General features: G+C 38.0%; 1 protein-coding gene across 1 annotated transcript; it reads right to left on the bottom strand.

Annotated features, from left to right (window-relative positions):
- Positions 1 to 252: 252 nt before the first annotated feature.
- Positions 253 to 15,272, bottom strand: LOC104118031 (general transcription and DNA repair factor IIH helicase/translocase subunit XPB1-like). Its single transcript, XM_070182843.1, has 20 exons — positions 15,117 to 15,272; positions 14,961 to 15,004; positions 14,796 to 14,868; positions 14,203 to 14,371; positions 13,887 to 14,109; positions 13,717 to 13,773; positions 13,429 to 13,572; positions 12,621 to 12,701; positions 6,673 to 6,760; positions 4,664 to 5,001; positions 3,898 to 3,973; positions 3,611 to 3,804; positions 2,498 to 2,661; positions 2,317 to 2,389; positions 1,784 to 1,897; positions 1,350 to 1,430; positions 1,177 to 1,236; positions 988 to 1,071; positions 739 to 881; positions 253 to 533 (listed from the first exon to the last, which is right to left on the bottom strand). Exons 1-20 carry the CDS (start codon positions 15,130 to 15,132, stop codon positions 446 to 448), a joined length of 2,310 nt encoding a protein of 769 aa, XP_070038944.1. The 5' UTR covers positions 15,133 to 15,272; the 3' UTR covers positions 253 to 445.
- Between the last annotated feature and the right edge of the window lie 1,440 nt (positions 15,273 to 16,712).

Genomic DNA, 16,712 nt, shown 5'->3' with positions numbered 1-16,712 from the left:
GAAAGCAACGTCTAGATACAAAAAAGAGAGAGTTACTCAATACATGTACATGTGAGAGGATGCAGGTAGCCATTGAGTTATGCGCAAACTATCCACCATTATCAGGAGTTGGGACCGTTCTCTCCAATCACATGACCAGATGAAACGGAATGGGAATAGAGGACTCATTTCGACCACCCACTACTGGTTTGAGATTAAGGTGATTGATCTATGATCATATTATGGCTAGAGTCAAAAGCAGAATCTAAGAAATAACCAAACAAGAAGTGGTTTTTGAATTTAATTTTATAAATATTTGTATGTTTGTTACATTCATATCCATGTCTCATGTACCTACCCTTCTTCCCAAGTACTAAACAAGCAGTTGCCTGGTTACTTGGTGAACTGGTACACAAATAGATAACAAGTAAATGGAGAAAGTATATCCGAAAACCTCGTGGATGAATCAACCAAAGCGTTTTTTGAATAACTGATGCCTCTTGGCTGGATCTTTAGGCTTGCTTTTAATAAGGCCTCCCTGCTTCTTTCCAGTACTGCATTGGACATACAGGTAGTGTCAAAAGAATTTCACTTTCTATACGGAAATTTGTATTTAATAATTTGCATTTGTAGCAAATCTTTCCCACAAACCAATATGCAAAAAACATGTAAATAAAGCGTCCATTCCAGTGGAAAATGCCAAGAGGTTCATTTGGTATATTGAAAGAAGAATCTGCAAGGTTTGAATAGTAACCATACTTGTACTCCATATAAACCATCCCTTTAGCTCCTGACATTGCACTCATAGAACCCACGTAGCGACGGGCTTTTTGAAGAGCTATATCATCTGCATCTTCGTCTAGCTGCTCCAAACCGACTGCATCATCACCAGCATTCAGTACCTATAGGTGAAGGTAAAGAGCACATAAGTTGGTTAACATCTTAAAATAAATTACGGAAAGAAAAAACTCTTTACTTGATGTACAGAAAAAAAGAAAGTAGAAGAACCTTTCCAAGAAGTTGAAGCTGGTCATCAAGACGGTGATAGCTTAACTCAGGCCCAGAATCAGGAGGTGGCAAGCTTGTGATCACCTAATACAAGAACAGGTCAGAAGAGCCACTACGAACGATCACTGTATCCAGATGAAAAGGTAGAACAACATGTATGCTATCAATGGCTTTGCCAAGAGGCAATACCTTAAAGCTATAACCTTGATCAATCAAGAATTGCTGCCTTTTGGTTGAGTAGTACATTTCCTGCATTTGAACATTGCAAATAAGGTCATACTACAAAAATTGTCATCACCAAATAGAGTATAAGAAGATATCATACATCAACAGAAACTAGCAAACAGGAAAGGATTCTGCACCTGGGTATCTGTTGACACGAGGGAGTAAAAGAACGCATTATACTCCTCTTTACCTCCTGCCACCCTATCTTGATGGCGCCCCTGTCAACCGAACAATGAATTAAAGAATGGTTGATTGGAAACATCAGTCGCCGAGGTAGAAGGGGCCCCCTCGTAAAAAGTAAGGTGATAATAAATAATATGATGTCGTTACTGTATTTTTTCAATTGTTCACTTCTTTAATGTCGACATCGCTTATGAAAAATCCTGTGAAAACCATGAAGACGACTACCATCTTTTGGTCAAATACATAGGGAACGCAATGATAACCTTGTTATTTGTACAAAGGATTTACCTGGAGCATGACTCACTAGAAAGATTTTATCAGATATCATACTTTTAGCATTTGAAATAAGAATCAAAAGAGGCAATTCTGAACGAGAAAACAGACAAACCTTGGCCCTGAGAATACGCCCTAGACGTTGAGCTTCTTGTCGTCTTGAACCAGCATGTGACGAAATTTGTATTATAACATTCGCCTCAGGAATATCAATGGAGTTATCACCGACCTGTAAATAAAAGCAGAAATCACATCATATTCGGAAAAGAAGAACTTGGAATGTAACATTTTTTGTTAGAAGGTTAAGAATAACTTCGAATATAACACTTATGAATAGGTCGCAAGAGATTATGTTTTTAACTGAAAACAAACAAAATGCAAATGAAATATGGCATTACAAATTTGAGATTCATGGTTCTGCACAAGTACAGATGCAAACGTCTACAGATCTTGAAGAATACACACACAGACATGCATATAACATATATATGCACACGCACGCACGCATGCGTGCGTGTGTAAGAAAGACCGCGAGCAATATTTGGTCCCAACTCCATAATCAAGCCATTATCATCAAATCAAGTAGTCACAAATAATTTTGACACTCTGGCACAACTGGTGATATAAAAATCTGCTTGAATACAATACCTTGGATAGGAATACGGTGTTAACTTCCTTGCTTGTTTTAAATGCCTCAAGAATTTTTGTTCTTTCAACATGGCTGCATAACAAGATAAATTGCCCATTAAGACATCTTAAATGACAAAACAACAAAAAGGCATCTAAAATAGCAAAACAATAAATCTTTGATATAACATCTTGTGTAAACCTGGTAGCACCATAGATCATAGGTTTGCGAAGCTTCATCGCATACTCGGTAAGTGCAAAAAGATTGTCCGCAAATACAATTATCTTGTCCCCACGCTGCTGCTCATGAAAACGGATAAGAAACTCGCAAGCCCTGAACTTGTTTGGGTTCATCACATAAAGTGCCTGGAACATCACATGGTTATAAGAGTTAAAGAAAGAATAGTAACAATATGCCAAAAGGAATGGGGTGAACTCAAGAATATTACTGAAAAATTGTCTTATAGAAGTCAAACAAACATGAATTTACAAAAGAGAAATTATGAATGATAAAACCATCATATCACAATATCCACGTATGGAACATATTAGTAGCTGGAAATTGCAAGTCCCATTACACTCGGATTTCAAATCAAGACGTTGGTAGTTCAAGTCATCACAGGAGCAAACTGGAAAAGGATCATAGTTGCCTCCTGAGCAGGGGGGTTTTGAGGGTGGGCTTTACCAAATGGGAAAAAATGCTGGTGAGTAATTACGGCAGTTACCTGGTTCGAATCTATTACTTCTGACACTTGTCCCCACAGAGCAGCCATTCAATCTCTAATGTAACTCAGGAGACTTGTCTCTTTGGAGTACAACACTGAAATCTCTCATATAATTCACCTAACTACGAAAAACAGAAATAGAAACCGACAAATTTGGGTTCTAACAATATGGGCAATACAAGAAGTCAGGAGAGGATAGAACAAGAAGAAAATTTTGGTACTCATTCATCTTTTAGGTTCCTGCCAGTCGAGGTCATTTCATTGTTTTTATTCAAAGAATTTTTGACAGAACAATGTCATTCTGTCAGGACTAATTCGTCATACTTCACAGATTTGCACTCAATCACATAAATAGTGAAATTATGATGTTTTTTCAGCTGTAAGATCTCTCATTACACTGTCCTGCAAGTTGATATCCATTTTAACAGACCTGTCACAAGAACAAAAGCCAAAATCTACTATGTTCTAAGGTCCAAACTGTGCTCGTCAATGAGATAAATGAATATAAATAAAATAAGAGTCATATGTAAAGTCATCAAACATTGCATTCTAAGCATTAAGCATGGAACAGTTTCAAAAAAAAAACATACTTGCCGCTTCTTTGAATTTTCTTTTTTCAGATATTCAGCAAAGAACTCCTTAGTCATTGGACACCACACCTCAGCACATTGCACATTTGCAATAAATCCTCCTTTCACTAAATCCAACCAATTTGCTTCATACAACTTTGGACCAATAAGAAAGTTCAAATCTGTAATTCTCTCGTCTTCTCTGACAAGCGTAGCTGTTAAGTAAGCCAATAAGTTCATTAGATTTTGTGAGATACCAAAGAAAGTTATCATTGCAATTTGCAAGAACTCTCTTTTGAAATACGTACCCGTAAGCCCAAGTTTGCAGTGTGATTTTGTGATACTAATGACCTTTCGAAACATATGTGCAGGTACCACGTGCACCTACATTAATACCAAGAATCAAACACCTATATGTATGCCAATATAAATTCAAATTTTACCTTTAATATCTATCCACAGTTAAAGGAAAATTTGTTAAACAATTTGGTGACATGCATTTCCCACAAGATACTTGTACTGACCCAGATTTTTTTTTTTTAAAAACATTCTTGTGTTAAACATAGCATGAACATTCAAATATAACAGAGTGAGAATATATATCTGGAACATTCAAATAAATGTAGATATATCACATTAGAATAAAACAGTTTTGACATATCAGCAATTACTATTTAATTCCAATAAAAAGAAAACAGTGAGACAATATTGTCTATTACTTATAGGTAAGAACTGAGTACAAGAGTGACACGGAAATGGGAAACTAAACCAACAAATACTAAATTGTTAATCACTTCTGTGAATATACCACCCCACCCCCACCCCCACCCCCCACACAGTATATGTTTTTCCATAAACCACGACACAGACAGATATGATAATAAGGATAGCTTTCAAAATAAATGATTGTTTTACATCGACCTCAAAAGACATACGTAAGGCACTAAATTTTTTACACCTGTCCATCGTTTGCAACATGCTTAATTTGTTTCCATATGTGCGCAAAGCATGACTCATATATTAGATGCATATTTGGATGGCAAAACTTGAAACATTGCAAGACAAAGCATTTACCTCGTCCATGAGGAGCAAACCCCACTCTCTATTTCTTATTTCTTCAATGATCTTCTCAGATTCTTCAGAACGCTTGCCACCAAAAGCAACCATGTTATATGTTGTCACCACCACACCAGCATTTCCACGGAATCTTTCTTTGCTGTCAGAAGTGAAACGACATATATGCTCTTCTCGGATAGTAGACCACAACTTAAACTGGAAAGCCCATTGATCCACAGACACAGCATTTGTTGCTAAACAAAGGCAGCTCTTTTTTATTCTGCTTGCTGCAGAGACACCTACTAAAGACTTTCCAGCACCACAAGGTAGCACAATAATACCAGATCTTGCTCTTCCTGAAGCATTTAACATAAATTTAACCAATGAGGCAATTGGATTACATGTAATTCTTGGAACACCCAAAAATTATGAACATCTTAAAATCCCTCTCATCACAGAAATTTAGATATGGTTCCATTGGAAAAACCAATATCAAGAAAGATGTCCAACTTTCATTACCACTTACTACCCAGCCATCTCCCCCTCAGGAAACACATGCCAAACAAAAATAGCAAGAAAGCGACAAGGGCAATGGACCCTGTGCTAAGAATATCTACACAATGTTTTCCCTTCTGTTTGTAACTTTTTGTTAAATGAAGTTCTACTGTAAAACTAACAGTAGTACGCTAAACAAATGAAAATGACACCTTAATTCTCCCTATTATAACAATGCACACACTCGAACGAAACGATACCATCTTTGCAAGCACAAGGATGCAGCTTTCTCACATCTTTATACCTTTCTATTGAGCATTCTTTTATCATAACTGTGGCATGACTGTGTTTCTCACTGTGTGAAGCTGAAGACTCCAATATACTGTGGCAATAATCAATCATCCCCCAGAATCCATCTTTTGCCCTTTTAACAACTACATCTTCACTCCTAAATTATCCCACTCACTATATTTCCGTGTGTGCTTGTGCGTGAAAGTAGATATCACTGAAGTTGATGTACGACAAATTGGTTAGCACTAGCCTATAATTGGCCGTAGAAAAACTAGGAATTCCGGGACAGACCTATAGCTCAAAATGGGGGCTGGCTGGAGTTTTAGAAAACATTTAACTCCACATTAGAATATTGGTCAAGGAATCAGATTGAAACAAGAATTCATCCAAAACGCCAAACCAATTGTTTTAATGAAGAGTCACTTCTCACATCAAACTGCTTTCTACTTGAGGTTGGAGCAACCCTTTCGCTGAAACTTCTTTGTGTCAGTGAAGTGAACAAAATAAACTTTGCACCCCTTTTGTTGTTTTATGCAATAACCAATTTGACCAGCAAGAAACAACTAAAATAAACCCTCAACGAATCAAGGCCTCTCAAAGCTCAAATATTTCTGTCTTGATTTGACCAGTACTCCATTGCGACAATTTATCCTGATCCGTATATTTTTCATTTTTGACACCTTGAAGCGGTACGTAATTGGGATTAACACAACAACTTTGCACTAACATATTCCTGACGTCCTAGATGCTTTGCGAGAAATGTTTATATCTACTAACTCTGCACACAAATGTAATAATCATTGGAAATTCCCCGTCAATCTGCTGCTAAACATAGAAACTATTTATCTAGTGTCTGATACCAGCAGGATTGAGCTGATAACCCTGAAAAGTATATTACAATATAAAATTACATCATTCCAACCCCAACCTTCTATCTTTTATCAACTTAAAATCACTACCTATTTTGAGCAATCAACCTAAGTAATTAATTATTGAAAAGGACGAAACCCAAAAGGATAACAAATACACACAAGCATAATAACTACACTAAGTTAACAGTAAAAATACAGAAGAGCACATAAAAAGTTTTAGCAAAACAAAATTCATTGACTATGACATTCTTATCAAAAAATCCACTGACTATGACAGCCGACGTTCAAATAGAGAACAAAACAAGAAGGAAGCACCACGTGTAAAAACTAAGTCCTTTGCTTGGTAAAATTTGGTTTCCACATCCTTACCATTTCCAAACATCTTACTAAGACTCTTCTCTTGATAAGGCCGTGGCTGTGCTTGAGGCTTCAACTCCATGTCAAGATCAGGATTAACCTGCAGTGTTAAGTAGGTATTAAGCAGAATTACTTAGCCATTGGTGGAACCAACAAATCACACCCTCAAACACCAAAACATTGATGCAAGATAATTTTTACTCAAACTTCTCATACTCAAGACCAAATGTTTGATTGGCCTATATGGATCACAAAAATGGCTCTCTAATCACATGGAGAAAATACTAGTCACACACCATTTTAGTTACTACCCTCAAGCAACTTATTCATTTCACCTGTGAATTTAAATTCTTGAAAGTTGAATAAAACTAGAATCATCGTCATCAACAACAACGAGTGGGGTCTGGGGAGGGTAGTATATACGCAGTCCTTACCCCTTGTGAAGGTAGAGAGACTATTTTCGGGGGAAAAAAACAACTAGAATCGTGTCAAACAATTGGGAACGTGCCCAAACGAAAAGCATCTTATAAATTGTGTCAAACAGACCATGTCGACAGCATATACATATTGAATGCTGAAGGTGGAATCCCTCTAGAGGGCCCCTCCCACCAAGTTCAATTTTAGCCAAAATACCAGGTCCTTTTTATCAACCACGATCCTTCCATCAATGCAAGTTCCTTGTCTAGTTGAAAAACAGAAGTTTCTGTTGATATTTTAATTACTGCTTTCTTATTCTTCTAGGCATATTAGTACTCCTATGAATTGTTAATTTACAGCATGTATATAGTGTAGTATTGTCCCACATTGGTAGAGGAGTAGAATGTCCTTGTATAGTATAGCTATAAATAAGGACCTCTTGTGTAGTATTAATTATTCATCCAATATCAATAATATATTTTCTCCCGTGCCTTCTCACATGGTATCAGAGCAATTGTGAGAGACTTATCGCTGTGCATAAATTCCAGCGATTCCGGGAAAGAGAAATCAGTATTTTTTAAGGTTGTTTTCTATCTGCTTCATTTCTGTCAGTGTTGTGCAAAATCCAACACTACCACAAGAGTCGTCACTGTCCGGCGACCAAACCCGAACAACTCCGGCAGAAGCAGCCTCACGCGCCTCCACGCACCACCAGAAGCTCACGCGCCGGCGCGTACGACCACTTCCGGCCATTTTTTTTAAATCTTCCTTCAGAACAGTTGGGTCGCCTGGTAATTCCGATCCTACCCCTACTGTTTTCATTTCATTCCGACAACTTTTGAGTTTTTTCCGGTAGCTACAGTACTATTCCGACAGCTACAGTAGATTCCGGCAGCAACAGTATTTCAGTATTCTGTTTCTGTGTTTCCGTACACTGTTTTAGTGGATTACAGTTGATTCTTTCTCCTATTTGGTAATAATTTGCAACAATGTCTTTGGGATTTGATGCTTTTGGGTCTAGAAACATGAGTTTTGGAAACTCTAGTGCTATTATTACCTCGGAACCTTTAATGGGAGGTTCAAACTACTTAGCTTGGGCTTAATCTGTCGAGTTATGGTGTAGAGGTCAAGGTGTTCAAGATCATCTAATCAAACAGTCTAGCGATGGAGATGAAAAGACAATAGCACTTTGGGCAAAAATCGATGCTCAGTTATGTAGCATCTTGTGGCGATCTATTGATTCCAAGTTGATGCCCTTGTTTCGTCCATTCCAGACATGTTATTTGGTTTGGGCAAAGGCACGCACCTTATACACTAATGACATATCTCGCTTCTATGATGTGATATCACGGATGACAAACTTAAAGAAGCAGGAATTGGATATGTCTACTTACTTGGGTCAAGTACAGGCAGTCATGGAGGAATTTGAGAAGTTGATGCCAGTTTCGGCTAGTGTGGAAAAACAACAAGAGCAGCGACAGAAGATGTTTCTCGTTCTTACCCTCGCTGGACTTCCTAATGATCTTGATTCAGTACGCGACCAGATTTTGGCTAGTCCGTCTGTCCCGACAGTTGATGAATTATTCTCTCGATTACTCCGCCTTGCTGCAGCACCAAGTCCACCAGTGAGCTCATCACAGATACTTGATTCCTCTGTTCTTGCATCCCAGACAATGGATGTTCGGGCATCTCAAACTATGGAGCATAGACGAGGAGGAGGTCGTTTTGGAAGATCTAGACCCAAGTGTTCTTATTGTCACAAACTTGGACACACTCGTGAAATGTGTTATTCCTTACATGGTCGTCCACCCAAAAATGCTTACATTGCTCAGAACCGAGACTCCAGGTAACCAAGGATTTTCTTTATCTAAAGAAGAATATAATGAGCTCCTTCAGTATCGAGCAAGTAAGCAGACATCTCCACAAGTAGCCTCAGTTGCTCAGACTGATACTTCTGTTTCTGGTAATTCTTTTGCTTGTGTTTCCCCGTCTAGCACTCTTGGCCCATGGGTCATGGACTCCGGCGCTTCTGATCACATCTCTGGTAATATATCACTTTTGTCAAATATTGTATATTCACAGTCTCTTCCCACTGTTACTTTAGCCAATGGATGTCAAACTAAGGCAAAAGGAGTTGGACAAGCTAATCCCTTGTCTTCTATCACCCTAGATTCCGTTCTTTATGTCCCTGGCTGTCCTTTTAGTCTTGCATCTGTTAGTCGTTTGACTCGTGCCCTCCATTGTGGTATATACTTTATTGACGATTCTTTTATTATGCAGGACCGCAGTACGGGACAGACAATTGGTACAGGACGTGAATCAGAAGGCCTTTACTACCTTAACTCACTCAGTCCTTCTACAACATGTCTAGTTACAGATCCTCCAGATCTAATCCACAGACGTTTAGGACATCCGAGTTTATCCAAACTTCAGAAGATGGTGCCTAGTTTATCTAGTTTGTCTACATTAGATTGTGAGTCGTGTCAACTTGGGAAACATACCCGAGCCTCCTTTTCGCGTAGTGTTGAGAGTCATGCAGAGTCTGTCTTCTCCTTAGTTCATTCTGATATATGGGGTCCTAGTAGAGTCAGTTCATCCTTGGGATTTCGTTACTTTGTCAGTTTCATTGATGATTATTCAAGATGTACTTGGCTTTTCTTAATGAAAGATCGTTCTGAGTTATTTTCTATATTCCAGAGTTTCTGTGCTGAAATCAAAAACCAATTTGGTGTTTCTATTCGCATTTTTCGCAGTGATAATGCCTTAGAATATTTATCTTCTCAATTTCAGCAATTTATGACTTCTCAGGGAATTATTCATCAGACATCTTGTCCTTATACCCCTCAGCAAAATGGGGTTGCTGAGAGAAAGAATAGGCACCTTATTGAGACTGCTCGCACACTTCTAATTGAATCTCGTGTTCCGTTGCATTTTTGGGGCGATGCAGTTCTCACAGCTTGTTATTTGATTAATCGGATGCCTTCATCTCCCATCAAGAATCAGATTCCGCATTCAGTATTGTTTTCCCAGTCACCCTTATACTCTCTTCCACCTCGTGTTTTTGGGAGCACATGTTTTGTTCATAACTTAGCCCCTGGGAAAGATAAGTTAGCTCCCCGTGCTCTCAAGTGTGTCTTCCTTGGTTATTCTCGTGTTCAGAAGGGATATCGTCGTTATTCTCCAGATCTTCGTAGGTACCTTATGTCAGCTGACGTCACATTTTTTGAGTCTAAACCTTTCTTTACCTCTGCTGACCACCATGATATATCTGAGGTCTTACCTATACCGACCTTTGAGGAGTTTACTATAGCTCCTCCTCCACCTTCGACCACAGAGTTTTCATCCATACCAACCGTTGAGGAGTCTAGTGTTGTTCCCCCTAGTTCCCCGGCCACAGGAACACCACTCTTGACTTATCATCGTCGTTTGCGTCCTCCATCAGGCCCAACTGGTTCTCGTCCTGCACCTGACCCTGCTCCTGCTGCGGACCCTGCTCCTAGTACACCGATTGCACTTCGGAAAGGTATAAGGACCACACTTAACCCTAATCCTCATTATGTCGGTTTGAGCTATCATCGTCTGTCATCTCCCTATTATGCTTTTATATCTTCTTTGTCCTCAGTTTCCATCCCTAAGTCTACAGGTGAAGCGTTGTCTCATCCAGGATGGCGCCAGGCTATGAGTGACGAGATGTCTGCTTTACATACAAGTGGTACTTGGGAGCTTGTTCCTCTTCCCTCAGGTAAATCTACTGTTGGTTGTCGTTGGGTTTATGCAGTCAAAGTTGGTCCCGATGGACAGATTGATCGACTTAAGGCCCGTCTTGTTGCCAAAGGATATACTCAGATATTTGGGCTCGATTACAGTGATACCTTCTCTCCCGTGGCTAAAGTGGCTTCAGTCCGCCTTTTTCTATCCATGGTTGCGGTTCGTCATTGGCCCCTCTATCAGCTGGACATTAAAAATGCCTTTCTTCACGGTGATCTTGAGGATGAGGTTTATATGGAGCAACCACCTAGTTTTGTTGCTCAGGGGGAGTCTCGTGGCCTTGTATGTCACTTGCGTCGGTCACTTTATGGTCTAAAGCAGTCTCCTCGAGCCTGGTTTGGTAAGTTCAGCACGGTTATCCAGGAGTTTGGCATGATTCGTAGTGAAGCTGATCACTCTGTGTTTTATCGGCACTCTGCTTCAAGTCTCTGTATTTATCTGGTAGTCTATGTTGATGATATTGTTATTACTGGCAATGATCAGGATGGTATTACCAACCTGAAACAGCATCTCTTCCAGCACTTCCAAACTAAGGATCTAGGCAGATTGAAGTACTTTCTGGGTATTGAGGTTGCTCAGTCTAGCTCAGGTATTGTTATTTCTCAAAGAAAATATGCTTTAGACATTCTTGAGGAGACGGGGATGATAGGTTGCAGACCTGTTGACACTCCGATGGATCCGAATTCTAAACTTATGTCAGGACAGGGGGAGCCGCTTAGCGATCCTGCAAGCTATAGGCGGTTGGTTGGAAAATTAAATTATCTCACAGTGACTAGACCCGACATTTCCTATCCTGTGAGTGTGGTAAGTCAGTTTATGAATTCTCCCTGTGATAGTCATTGGGATGCAGTTGTCCGCATTATTTGATATATAAAATCGGCTCCAGGCAAAGGGTTACTCTTTGAGGATCGAGGTCATGAGCAGATCATTGGATACTCAGATGCTGATTGGGCAGGATCACCTTCTGATAGACGTTCTACGTCTGGATATTGTGTTTTAGTAGGAGGAAATTTGGTGTCCTGGAAGAGCAAGAAACAGAATGTAGTTGCTCGGTCTAGTGCAGAAGCAGAATATCGAGCAATGGCTATGGCAACATGTGAGCTAGTCTGGACCAAACAATTGCTCAAGGAGTTGAAATTTGGTGAAATCAGTCGGATGGAACTTGTGTGCGATAATCAAGCTGCCATTCATATTGCATCAAATCCGGTGTTCCACGAGAGAACTAAACACATTGAGATTGATTGTCACTTCGTCAGAGAAAAGATACTTTCAGGAGAGATTGCTACAAAGTTTGTGAGGTCAAATGATCAACTTGCAGATATCTTCACCAAGTCTCTCACTGGTCCTCGTATTAGTTATATATGTAACAAGCTCGGTACATATGATTTGTATGCACCGGCTTGAGGGGGAGTGTTAATTTACAGCATGTATATAGTGTAGTATTGTCCCACATTGGTAGAGGAGTAGTATGTCCTTGTATAGTATAGCTATAAATAAGGACCTCTTGTGTAGTATTATTCATTCATTCAATATATCAATAACATATTTTCTCCCGTGCCTTCTCACATGGTATCAGAGCAATTGTGAGAGACACAATGTGATCTAATGTTGTTACACGTATGCCAAAACAAAATGGTTCCTTCAGCCAAAACTACTCATTATTCAACTAAGGGGGTGTGATTCCTATTTTTACAGTAGGAACGATTCTCCCTCAGATAAATTACTCACTATCCACTGCTCCACACAGATGCCAAAAAAAGGGAGAAGCAACTCACTGTATCATTCCTGAAGTCATACTCCTCCATCATGGGATAATTCAAAGCATTTGGCAGACACCGCTGCTTCACATTTTCAACCTGTCCGTATACAAATAGGTAAACAGTCAATTTCTAAGTAAAGTTGAAGTGTATTCACGCACAAAGATGTTCCTTTCACCAGGAAGATAAGTCTCCACACAACGAGATACAGCAAATCCATTGGGCAATTGTAGCTCCCTAAGAAGATACTTGGATGATACTGAAGCACAAATGTCCGAGTGGAAAACACAATGCAAAAATGAGCACAGTTAAGGCATATGCCACATTTCTCTATTAGGAGGTCTTCAAGTAAATGTTACTAATAAATAGTGAAATGAACTGTTGCATTAGAGTTTGGTCCTAGATTTACTTTAACCAATTGCCTAGTCAAACCACCACTAATTCATATTGCTAGAGAATCAATATCTAACAGTATAAGAACTGGTGTCGACTCAGCTCATATCTAACAGTTAACAGCCACATACTAAGTAAAGGGTACAGCAAAAACGAGACAAGCGAATCATCATCCTTAATAGGTGAAAGGACAGCGGTGCTTACATCTGGATAGGTTTATTTGATATAAGAAATTTAAATGCCATAAGAAATCTGGAAACCTAAAGAATTCAAAGACCAAGTGAATTTGGAGAACTGATGCGAATATAATCAGTGGTTATTTGTTTCATAAATGCTGCAACTTATTTCAATGCAGCATACGACACCACAAACCCCCACCTCTGCCAAAAGAGTGTAAAACGAGACCATCTTGCCACAAAGCATTAATTATTACCTGAGCAGGGTCTATTTCAAATGCGTGAGTTTCTTTTTCTTCAGCTGCAGCTGCCAAATCTGCTTCATTTATCAACTCATCATGTCTACCTTCAATTTCATTCACGGATTTGCTTACAGTAAACCCATCCCTTACATGCATCCCCTATTTCAGAGATAACCAAAAAAGATTAATTTTCTCTTAGTAGTATCTACTTGTAACAGAAAACAAAGCATCAAAATGAAGTTACTGGGTTTGATAACCATTACAGACAACAAAACAAGCAACTCAATCACATTGAACACAGACCTCAGACGAAATTCTAGCTTTTGCAATGGCTTCATCGCTGAGCAATCTTTTCAACACCTAGAAATAATCACATCAAATGAATCAATTAATTATTAGCAATCCGCAGTGAATCTTAAAGTTCAAGAAGATATCTCAAATAAAATCATTGTTACTATAGCTAATTATCTTGCCTCTGGAAATGGAGATTCTACAAAATACCGATTCTTCTTAAGTACGAGCTTCACTTTCCCATAATTAGCAGTAGAAGCATGAATAAAATCAATCATCTCCTTGGGAAGCTTGGTCTTTGACAATTTGTTCAAAACAGCTATTATAGTTTCTGTCTCAAGACCAACTGACACAGCTGCATACAACGAGTGAGGCGTCAAGTTGTACTCATGCATCGACTCCGGCCTACAAAAATAAAAGCAATTCCGTTAATCCTCTCCAAACATCCACAAACAAACAAAAATGTAGAGTGTATATCATCGACCACACAAAAGGTACCTGCAAACAGGCTCAGCAATGGCAATGAGAAAATCATAGGCTTGTTTATATAACGGAGAGAAGGTTTCAAGGAAAATTCTTCCATCAGCACAAGCCCACAATGGGCGATTGGCGTGATCGGGTTTGAGTTCCAGTTTAGTGAAATCCATCTTCTTCCCTTCCCTCTCGCCTAAATATAACAAAGTCATTCAATATTTCCACATCAATTGAGTTGAAACATGACATAAATTTACCTTATTAAAGCATCACTGAGTGTAACACTATAACGCATCGCAAAAGCATGTTCAGCATTTAAAGGCAATGGGTGCAGCTCTTAAAATATACATAATTATTTTGGATTTAAGTTATATAGTGTAATGATTTTTAACACTATTAGAGAATTTAAACTGTAATACCAGGTTAGTTACCATTTCTATCAAATTACCAATTAACACTTTATAAGAGATTTACACGTAATTACCACTTTTTGCACAGTAAGTGCATAGAACACAAACTCATATTTTTTAAATGATTCTTTATATGTTCTTTACACATATATAGTCTAGTAAGTTTATATTGTGGATCCACCTCTATTAATAAATGTAGAGTAATACCATCTTGAAAATCATCACCGCCTTCTTCTGGGTAGTACTGATCATCATCGGCAGCTGAAGACCGATAATCCTCCTTCATCATCAAAAAAAAATTTAAAAAGTAATAAAAATACAATCTTTATTTATACAATAAAACGCATGAAACTAGCTGGGAAACTGAATAACCTTAGAAGAAAACTTGATCTTTTTGCTGGGTCGACCTTTATCGCCTGAATTCATTCAATAATATTTCATCAAACTGTTTTCCAAAAACGTTTACTGATTTTTCGGGATCTTTTTTTTTCGTTAATGATGTAAAAGAGTTATTTGAATGCAATATACCATGTCCGTGACCCATTTTGCGAGAGGGTTCAATCTGCTTATTGTATCCGAAAATATGAGCTCTTGAGAGTTTCTGTTTTCACTTTGCTTGTTACAGTCGGTCCGTTGAAATGGCGGTTTTGAGGCAAATTGGTAAAATAGTATATTCTGGTTTCTCCGATGGAATACTTATATATTTTCTACAAATTTTTAGCCCCTGAACTATTACAAAGTTACAGTTAAACCCTGAAAACCTAAAAAGTAAAGGACCGTTTGGCCATGAGTTTTGCCAAAATAAATTTAGAATTTATTTGGCAAACACATGTTTGGCCATAGATTTTGCTCACATTTTGATAAGATCCCAAATTCCAAATCTCAAATCCCAAAATCACCTCAATTGCTGATTTTGGGCCAAAACATGACCATTACATTTTTTAAATTTTTTAAATATTACCCCAAACTTTTATAGTTTATAAAAGAGCCTACATTTAAATAATCACCTCAATTTCTGCTCTTGTTCCTGCTTCTTTCTTTGTATCTGCTCTCGAAAGAAATTGAGATTGATATCTACTCTAAGGAAGCTATGACTACCCACTTGCAATTTGTCTTGCAAAAACATGGTTTAGCTGGCGAAAAATTTTCACCAGCAGTGCCTTTCTTGCTTAACCCCAACTTTCGCAAGATATTCGTTCATATGACCGAAAAAAATCAAGTCGAATGGTTTAACGACTTAAAGAAAAATTGAGCTAACTGTTATTTTTATTTTGTTATGTTGTACTCTAATGCATGAAACGCTGATGCTAATTATTTTAGTTGTACGTTGTGGTGTAGGCATGATTGTAATCTGAGTAATGACTTCCTATGTGTAATATGAGTAATGACTTCCTATGTGTAATCTCAGTAACGAAGGTTATGTATATACAAGATAGCAAGTTTGTTTGTTTGGTACTATTGGGTATTTGTGATAGTTTTTGGAACTTGTGGGTATAAATCATGTTTTATGTTTTTTCAAATAAAAATTGAAATATATTTTGAAAAATCATGTCCAAACACATTTTCATCTTCAAATCAAACTTCACCCAAATCAGAATTTTCAAAACAAATTTGGGAATCTATGGCTAAACGCTAGCTAAAAACATATACAGACGAAAACAAATTATGATGATAAAGAACTTAAATGACTTATTTGCCCATGGAGAAATTAAATAAGTAGTCAATATAATACAGTCAAACCTCTTTATAACAGCCTCGTTTGTTCCGAATATTTTTGGATGTTATAGCGAAGTGCTGTTACAGAGAACATATATTATAACATAACATAAAAATTGGTTTCGGAAAAGCTTGGCTTTTATAGTAAAGTGTTGTTATATAAAGATGTTATAGAGAGGTCTTACTGTAGCATGTTTGGCCAATCTTCAAAAAAATCTTCTTTTGAGAAGTAGTTTTTTAAAAGTGTTTTTCTCAAAAGTACTTTTGATGAGAGCCAGAATTAATGTTTGGTAAGATTTTAAAAAGTATTTCTAAGTATATTTTTCTTAGAATTCCTTTAAAAAAAATGCTTTTGGGGAGAAGCTATTTTTGTGCTTTCCCAAAATTGCTTTTGCTTCTACTCAAAAG

The sequence above is a fragment of the Nicotiana tomentosiformis genome, chromosome 8 (assembly GCF_000390325.3).
Source record: "Nicotiana tomentosiformis chromosome 8, ASM39032v3, whole genome shotgun sequence".
Lineage (NCBI taxonomy): Eukaryota > Viridiplantae > Streptophyta > Magnoliopsida > Solanales > Solanaceae > Nicotiana > Nicotiana tomentosiformis.
This window is presented reverse-complemented; position numbering and strand designations above follow the sequence as displayed.